Source organism: Galeopterus variegatus, unplaced genomic scaffold, assembly GCF_000696425.1.
Source record: "Galeopterus variegatus unplaced genomic scaffold, G_variegatus-3.0.2 Scaffold7889, whole genome shotgun sequence".
Classification (NCBI taxonomy): Eukaryota; Metazoa; Chordata; class Mammalia; order Dermoptera; family Cynocephalidae; genus Galeopterus; species Galeopterus variegatus.
In genome coordinates, this window is record NW_007734000.1 from 91,501 (window position 1) to 100,471 (window position 8,971).

At 59.2% G+C, this 8,971-nt stretch overlaps 1 protein-coding gene across 1 annotated transcript in view; it reads left to right on the forward strand.

Moving 5' to 3' along the window:
• Positions 1–8,666, forward strand: part of LOC103607949 — a 16,291-nt gene extending 7,625 nt beyond the window's left edge. Inside the window, exons 6-9 of the mRNA XM_008592401.1 lie at positions 5,427–5,551; positions 6,783–6,910; positions 7,635–7,730; positions 8,487–8,666. Coding sequence (XP_008590623.1) covers positions 5,427–5,551; positions 6,783–6,910; positions 7,635–7,730; positions 8,487–8,666 — 529 coding nt within the window. The remainder of the gene's footprint in view (positions 1–5,426; positions 5,552–6,782; positions 6,911–7,634; positions 7,731–8,486) is intronic.
• Positions 8,667–8,971: the final 305 nt, after the last annotated feature.

An 8,971-nucleotide genomic window follows, 5' to 3' on the forward strand; every position in this document is an offset into this window, starting at 1 on the left:
AGCCCCCCACCCCCCACCCCGGCCTCCTTCCCGTTTCCCGCCGGCCCTAACCCTCCACCACGGCGCCTCGCACAGTGCCCGCCCCGCCAGCCAAGGCTGTGGCCCTTCCTGTCCTTGTCCGCCTGGAGCCTGCTCCCTGCTGGCCCCTCCCAAAAAGCACCAGTGACCTGGCCCCAGCTGTTCCCACCTCCTGCAGAGCATCCCAGCCCTTTCGGGTTCCTTGGGATCTGGCCTCACCCTCTGCCTCTGTCCCAGGGTCCACTCTGTCCCATGTGCGATGCCCACATTAACCTCACCCCACGTCTAGCATCCGAGCAGCCCCTGAGACAGGAGCCCAGTGCCTCCCAGCCTCCCTGACCTGGCCCAGGTCATCACTGCCTGCACCAGGCGTTGTCCCTGACCCCGCCCAGCTCTAGCCCCTCCCACGTGGCCCTGAGGTGGCCTGTCCTACACCCGCAGCCTCCCACATCAACCCTCTCCAGGGGACCTGGGGGCATCCAGCGACGTGACTGTCCCATCAAGAACAGTTAGTTCGGGAAAATGCTGCCCAACGTACCTGCTTGTCCCCTCCTCTTGTCACGCCCCTGCTCCCTTCTCTCTCTCCCTGCGTGTTCCTCCCCAGCCCTCTGTCTCTGTGTCTCTGTGTCTCTGTCTCTCTGTTTCTGTCCCCCCACCCCCCGATTGGACTCCCATCCACATGGAGCCCCCTCCTCCTGTGCCACCTCCAGGACACTCTGAGGAGATGTGGGACTCGGGTGTTCCCAGCCCAGCCTCATAGAGGCTGCACAGCTTTGACCTCACGTGTGCCGGGACCAGCATGACCAGAATCCCAGACCAGGCTTGGGCCGTGAGCCGCAGGGCTGTGAGCTTCACTGTGGCTCACGTGTGTATGTTTTCATGAAAAGCCAGGGCGTGCGGGACACTCGGCTGATGGGGCGGCTGCGTGGGTAGAGGGCAGGTGGCCCTGCAGGGCAGGTGGTGACGAAGCAGCTGTTTTCCTGCATCTTGTCTTCTTCCCGGAAAGATGCATCTTGGTGCTTAGGACCCTGAGAGAGACTTAAAGGAATTTCCCCCCTTGGTGCCATGCTAGTCCCCAGCCCGGCCGGGGAGCCTCTGCCTGCACGCCATGCCCAAGGGGTGAGCCGACCAGGGCAGGCACCAACGGCTGCTTTCTCTCCTGCCAATGCAGGAGGCCCTGGAGGGGACAGCATCCATTTTTCATTTTCAAGTCCTGGAGAGAGACACCTTGGACCATAGATGGCTGGCATGAGGCTGGCTTCAGGGCTACCTGCCCCAGTGGGGAGAGAGAATGCCAGCTCCTCTCCACACGGCTCCTAGAGATGTCTGTGTGCAGCTGGCACCTCCAGAGCTCCAGGGGCACCTTGAAGAGGCCTGTGGTGGGGTCTCCCAGAGCCCCTGCGTGGGAATGCACAGCATTGCCACGATGCTGACAGGACAGACACCTCCAGGGTGGGTGGAGCTCTGCACAGCTGCTGGGCTCCCAGGGTGCTGGCACGCGGGAACATACTGGCGTTCTGAGCTGTCGAAGGAAGTCAGGAGCCGAGGTTTTATGTGAAGTCGCCCCACACTTGGCCACCCATGGACAGCTGTGGGAAATGTCTCATGGTCTGTGACTGGGCTGTCCTGGGGCCTTTCTTGGGGACAGAGTCCAGGACAGGGGCTGGTTGCTGGGGAGGGCAAAGAACTCAGTTCTGTGCTTGTGGTTCGAGGAGCGGGCACCCGTGGAGTCTGAGTGAGAGCAAGTTAAGGCAGAAGATGTGGTCTGTGGCCTTTGTGGGCAGCTGACCCACCAACCAGGGCAGCCTCCCTGAGCGCCCCACGGAGTGAGAGCAGGACGGACCCTGGGGACCCCACAGTGAAGGTGCCTAATGTGGATGTGCAGAAGGTGGCCTGGGTGCACATAAAGCATGGGGTGCCTGGGGTGCTGGTCCGGGAGGTCTTGGTGGGACCCGGGATGGACCCTTCTTCCAGCTGCCCGAGGAGATGCTGGTACGGGGTGGGGGTGGGGGGCCATACTGCTCAGGCAGTGACGGGGCCAACATGTGTTGTGTCCCTGCTGGGTGCAGGCCCCCAGGCAGGACATTGGTCTGGTTGGAAGCCGCTGCTGCAGAGGCTGGGCCATGCTTGGTGCGTCAGGAGATGGATGCAGACTGCCCGGGCCGCTGGAGAGCCCGCGTTGTAGGGGACTGGGCCTTGGGAAGTCACCCTGCGGGGCGGGGGAGGTGAGGGGCTGAACATCTGGCCAGCAGCCCTGGGCCAGGTTTTATACGTTGCAATTAAAGTTCTTGGCCCTTCTATTTAGCTGAAATAGCGTAGATTAAAGGGTATTTTTATGTAACCAGGACGGATTTGACTTAAATCACCGGTCACAGAAACCAGAATTACTTTTCCCCACAAATGCTCATTTTTTCCCCTCGTTTGATCCTCTCTGCATCTCAAAGGTAGTTATTGATTTAGCTCTTAGAAAAAACAGCATATTCTAAGGTTGGGGTCTGTGTAGATGTGTATTTTTTCAAATGGAATTTCCCGCTACGTTAGGGAATCTAGTCATGAGCTGGTTATCATAACGCTGGCTGGTTATTGTAACACTGGCTGGTTGCCGTGACTTTGGTTGGAGATTGTAGCGTTGGGAGTGTCTCCAGGAGGCGAACCAGTGATTTGTGCAGTTTCCTTCTGTCTTGCATGGCAGCATCCCCCGCCCATGCATGGATACTCTTGTCTGTAACCAACGCAATACCCCCAAAGCAAGTGCTTGGATTGTTCTCAAAACAAGAAATGGAACACAGTTTTGAATTTTCAGCTATTTTAACTTCACATGTGGAGCATGTGGGTGGTTTTGTTTTTCATTTGACGTTTTCAGCCAAGTCAAGGGGACGACTTGGAAGCCACAGACTCTGGCCCGTCAGTCCAGCCATTAGCTGCTGTTTCCTTCCAGAGCTTCTCTGGGTTCTGGCACTTTCCTGGAAGCTGAGGGCCTCCCGGCCAGTGATGCCAGGTCTCAGGGGCTTTGGCCAGTTCACCAAGTGACTTTAGTTAGAGCTCTTTGGGCGAGAAGTGCTGTGCACAGAGGGCTCTCAGATCCGTTCCTTTTATGTCCGCAATTGTAATGAGAGGAGAATCGTCTCGGCGTTCCCTGACCAGCAGCCCCCTCCCGGGTCGTGGTGGGGGAGGGCACGCAGGTTCTCTGTCCACCCCCCACCCCCCCATTCACGGGGGACAGTCCCAGCTGAGGCCTCCGGACCGTGCTGCCAGTGCCTCGGGGTGCCCGCCTTGGTGTTTGGGGCCACGCGCCCCTCCCCGCAGCACTCGACAGGGACTCAGAGCCTGCACCCCTGGCCTTGGCTTCCCTCATATTGACTCTCAGCGCCTGGACCTGCCGAGGACCTGCCAGCCCCCACACTCTGGACCCTCCCAGGGGGAAGCTGAGCCCACAGAGGCCACTTCCCTGGGATTCTGGGCGCTGCCCTGCACCCCACAAAAACGTGGGATCACAGCTTCACACATTGGTTTGGTTTTGCTGAAAAAAAATTAACCAAAGATCAAGTTTTTAGGAATTATGGGGTTTCGTCTTAATGTCTGCCTGGGACAGAGCTCCCCCCTGTCCAGTGGGTGAGGAACTTCTTCCGGGTCAGAAGGACACTTGAGTGTGACATGAAGGGGCTTCCTGGGGCTCGAGCAAACTCCATCGCTGTGCAGTCAGGGAGGGAAATGGTACTTTTTACCGATTTGGTGTTTTTGTTTCTTACTAAAATGAACTCAAGCTCTCCTGCCTCCAGCTGGGTCCCTGGGTGTGCTGTGGCCCCCTCCCCTGAGTGGTGTGTGTCCACCTAGGTGCCCCCAGCCCACCCAGCAGTCTCCCTGGCATGGCCAGTGGGGACTGACCCTCTCGGTGACTTGTGATCCCAGTCAGTCTGCTCAACCACAAGGACTGACGAGACCCTCTGGGTGTGCTGTGGCCCCCTCCCCTGAGTGGTTTGTGTCCACCTAGGTGCCCCCAGCCCACCCAGCAGTCTCCCTGGCATGGCCAGTGGGGACTGAGCCTCTCGGTGACTTGTGATCCCAGTCAGTCTGCTCAACCACAAGGACTGACGAGACCCTCTGTTGACTCAACAGTTCTCAGCCTTGTTGGAGGCGACTTCAGGGCCCGTTTGTGGGCTGTGGGGGAGCTGGGGGCCCAGGCCCCTTCCCACTGCCCACGACTGAGGGGTGGCAGCAAATCTGTTTAGAACCTTCACAGCCCCCTGTGAGGACCCTGACTGATGCCTGCAGTGACAGGAGGGAGCTGGTGTCTGGCCAGCGTCCCCATCCCTGTAGGCGTCTGCCGAGCCAGGGGTCTTGGGGCATATGCCCAAGTCAGACTCCAGGGATGCCAGGCAGGACTTGCAGCCCCCCTGGAGATAGGGAGAGATAAAGGGCCTCAGGTGACTTGGGGTGACTCTCCACGTCAGGAAGAAATGATAAAGCCATGGGGACCGTGAGAGGAGTCCCAACAAGCAGCCTCTGGGTCTGTATCCACACGTGGGCACTCCCCAGTGTGGTGCCAAAGGCACTCAGCCTCTCGTTGGCCCCCGGGGCACAGGTCTGAGTGTCGCCTTGCATCTCCTTGCTGGGCTAGGCTGGCAGCCACCGGAGTCGGAGCAGAAGCGTCAGGGTCAGGTCAGGAGACGCTGCTGGGGATGGTGAGCAGGGGGCTGAGGGGCTCGGCGTTTGCACTGCCACATGGGATCCTGTGATTCAAGACGGCGACGCTGGTCACATTTTACGTGTCTCCTTTCTCCGTATCGGTGAGCAGGGGGCTGAGGGGCTCGGCGTTTGCACTGCCACGTGGGATCCTGTGATTCAAGACGGCGACGCTGGTCACATTTTACGTGTCTCCTTTCTCCGTATCCTTCACTTCTGTGGATTATTTCTGACAATCATGCGAGCTTTTGTTCTGCAGAGTTTCTTGGCTAAAACATTCTTCAGATGTGTTTGAATTCTTTCCCCATTTTTCCATAACTGGTTTGGGACCAGATGTCAAAGCCGGAGGTCTCTCTCGGTCGGGTCCCTCGTCCCCTCAGCAGCTCAGGGCGGCTACGGGGTGGCGCCTAGAGGGAGTGCCGTGAGCTGGAGCTGGGCGGGGCAAGGGGTTGTGTTTGAGCCTCTGGCAGGCAGAGTGGTCAGCACGTGGGCTCAGCTCCAGGTGGTCCCGAGCGAGGGGCTCACGTGGAACCAGGGGGGTTTGTTCCAGGCAGCAGCGTCTTGGTTCTGGAATTGTTCAGATGGAACCTGACAACACCAGGGATGTCTATGTTTTTCTTTCTAAAAATCTGAGGCTGAATGAGATGTGCAGGGGTTGCTGTTTCTGGATCCAGGGATGGAGACACCCCAGGAGGCCTGAGGCTGGTGTCCGGTTCCAATTCCAGCTGCCCAGACCTCCCGTCTGCACATCTGAGCTGCCCCATCACTCATGCCCTGTCCTCCCTGCAGGAGCTGCACATCGGGGACCTCAAGGAGGGGCCTTTCCGGGAGGACCCGTGTCCCCTGGAGGGTGAGTACAGATCTCATGACTCCTCTTCCCCAAACCTCACAGTCTCTACCCTGTACTCAGGGTACATAACAGGAAACCCCCACCACACCCCAGAGTGAGCTGTGCCCAGTCTTAAAGCAGTTTGTTCTTAAAATGCTCCTGGTACCACAATTCACTTAGGGAGGCTTACATGAAACAGGCAACTTGGATCTGGCAGTGAGAGAAGCAAAAGGTCCTCACGATGGCCTGAGACTGAGCATTTGTTTACTTCACGTATTTGGAGTTTCCCTGAGTCTGTGTTAATGGGGGTGGGGGAAGGCTGGGCTCGTCCTAAAGGTGATTTGTGAATTCTCGAGTCAGATCTGAGTCTGGCATCCTGTGCTGGTGTAAAGCTCATCCTAAACTGTCAGTGTGAGCAATGTTGGCCTGACCTAAGTCACTGCCACACATGTGCATCTGCAGCATATGAAAGGTCACCCTAGGCTTCCCTGTGGGGCAGGTGTAGGTTGCAGGGAAGCCAACCAGCAGGGCCATCTTAAGATGGCTGCCGAAGCTGAGTGACTTCAAGGCTCTCCTGTTCGGGAACTCGGGCTCTGAACATCTCCCCAGCTCACATCTGGATGAGCACCTGTCCACAGGTGCTGACCCAGCACAGGCCTGGGCTCCTATCCTGGGACACGGCTTGTGAGGCCTGGAGAATAAAGAAGCCCCAGAAGCGAGAGCACCCTTCATCCATCCCCACCCAGAGGCTGGGGACAGGGAGTCTGCTCAGCTGGTGCACAGGCGACCCACGTGGGTGGCAGGTTCCGGAGTTGAGGGCTGTTGGGAAAGTGACCATGTAGATGGGGAGAGGAAACCCGATGACACAGGGACCACCCTGGGGGCCCCTTGAGCAGGACCACCCTCCTGTGGGCCCAAGGGGCTTCCCCCGACTTTGCACTCTGCAGCATCAGACGCACCCTAAGCCCTGAGGGGACAGTTTGCTCATCAGGAGCCACTGTGGGCTGGGTGAGACAGAGGCAGGAGGGCGCACCAGCTGTGGCCGACCCAGGTGAGGGTCTCCCTGCTCTCCACATGGGTCTCTTGGGGCCCCCCTGTCCCACAAGGACAGGTTCTCGGCTGAAGGGATCGGAGCTCAGGGAGGGGAGGGCGGCAATAGCTCCTGGGCCAGGCCCCTCCCTCCCGCGTCACCTCTGCACCCGCGTCACCTGCCTGGGCCCGGCCCCTCCCTCCCCTCCTCTCGTCCCTCCAGTGGCGCTACCCCCTGAGAAGGTCGAGGGCCATGAGGGCCCGGGCCAGCTCTTCAACGCGGATGACGGCGAGAGGGCAGCGAACCACGAGGTCCCGCGAGGACTGGGCCAGAAACGCCTGAACATCGACGTAGGTCTGCCCCTCGCTCATGCAGCCGTGTCCCCGGGGCTGCGATGCACGCGTGTTGGCCCCAAAGGGAGGTTTCCCCTGTAGCTCAGCCAGTTTGAGGCGTCAAAGCAAAACTCAGACATGCTGCCAGAGCCGGCAGGCCCGGGTGGGCACAAATGTTGCTACAAATTTAGCCAAAACTGGTGGATGTGGCATTAAATAATTTGAGAAGCTTCTAGGCGGGAGGGAGTGTGGCTGAGCACGTGCAGGGCTCAGGGAGGAGCAGGTCTCCTTGGGTTTTGAATCGAGATTTCTGGAACAGACAACACTTTACAGTCACGTGGCCTCCCCTCATTCTGGGTGACGCTGAGCACTTGCATGGGCAGACAGCATCACAATGGGAAAACTGAGTCACTGGGCATGAAGCCAGGTCCACACTAGGAGGGGAGGACTCAGGCAGGCACAGGGTCTGCAGATTCCAGGGCTCTGCTCCGGCCACACTACCCTCTGGGTGCCCATTTTTGGCTGCAGACTGGAAACTGGGAAGACCCCCAAGCCATGTCCAAAAGAGACTCCTTGGAAAAGCCTCAGGAGACGCTACCCTCTGTGGGGTCACGGGCCACCTGGCATGATGGTGTGGAAGGCTGTGGGCCTTGTGGGGGAAGACTCCCATCCTGAGTCCCAGCACCGACTCTGGAGGCAAGGGTGATGGTTCCTGTCCTCTGTCCCCGTATGCCGCCTGCAGGCTCTCCAGTGTGACGTCTCCGTGGAGGAGGACAACCGCCAGGAGTGGACCTTCACACTCTACGACTTTGACAACAGTGGGAAGGTCACCAGGGAGGTAACGTGCTGTGTTTCATCAGTCCAGGCATGGAAAGGGAGCTCACGGGCTGGACTCCTAGGTATGGAATCAGGCTGGACCTGGGAGGCAGACAGACAGGCAGACGACGACACTGGTCCCTGAGATGGGGAGACAGGCTGAGTCTGAGTTAAGGAGGGAGGAGAGCTGAGACCTCTCCTGGGAGGCGGGAGGGCAGTGGGACGAGGGCACCCACTGTGAGGCTCTCGCGCTGGCCTGTGACCGCTGCTGTCTGCGCCTGTGTCCTGGCCGAGCCCTGCATGGTCTGCTTCTGCAGCCGTGACTCCCCCTCAGTCAAGCCTGGACCTGCAGGTCCTCAGCAGGGCAGCCAGGGTCCTAGCCTGCCCCTCACTCTGCTCCGCTGGGCTGTGTGTTCAGGATGCCAAATACTCCTGGAAAGGGAGCAGACATGTAGGAGGATTGCATGGGACATGCACACACTGAAATCAGCGTGTTTGGGTTCAGTGGGAAGCTCTGATCATTTATCTGGTTGCTGAGCGCTTTGGACGTGAATTCTGGTGTGCGAGGTCAGAGAGACGTGATTCCAGCAAAAGCAGGGTCACCTCTAGGCCACTAGAGGCATACACAAGGCTAAATGTGGCTGCGTGGACATGATGTCTGTCTGGGATGCTGCGTGAATGGACAGGGAGGCTGCCAGGGGTGGGTGGTTTGGGCAGTGAGGGTGGGCAGTGTCCCCCCTGAGGTCTGCCATATCGCTGACACCAATGCCCGTCCCAGGACATGTCCAGCCTCATGCACACCATCTACGAGGTCGTTGACGCCTCTGTCAACCACTCGTCGGGCAGCAGCAAGACCCTCCGAGTGAAACTGACGGTCAGCCCCGAGCCCTCCAGCAAGAAGAAGGAAGGTCCTCCTGCTGGCCAGGGTGAGGGCGTGGAGGCTCCTGCCAGGGAGTGAGCCCTGGGCTTCCCAGCGGTGACAACCCTGCTCAGATGGCCTCAAGCCTCTCCCCCACCCGCAGCCACCCCTCCCCACCCCGCATCCCCCCGGCATTTTGCTCACAGCACTAAGGGCCAGCTGATAGTCCTGTCCGTGGTGTCTTGCCCAGCCCTCCCCAGGCAAACACCTGTCCTCATTTCCGCAAGGTTGCGGGCGGAGGACGAGCAGATGGGTGGATGAGTGCGTGAGTGGGTGAGTGAGTGAGTGAGCGAGCGGGTGAGCGGGTGAGTGGGTGAGTGAGTGAGTGGGTGAGTGAGTGAGTG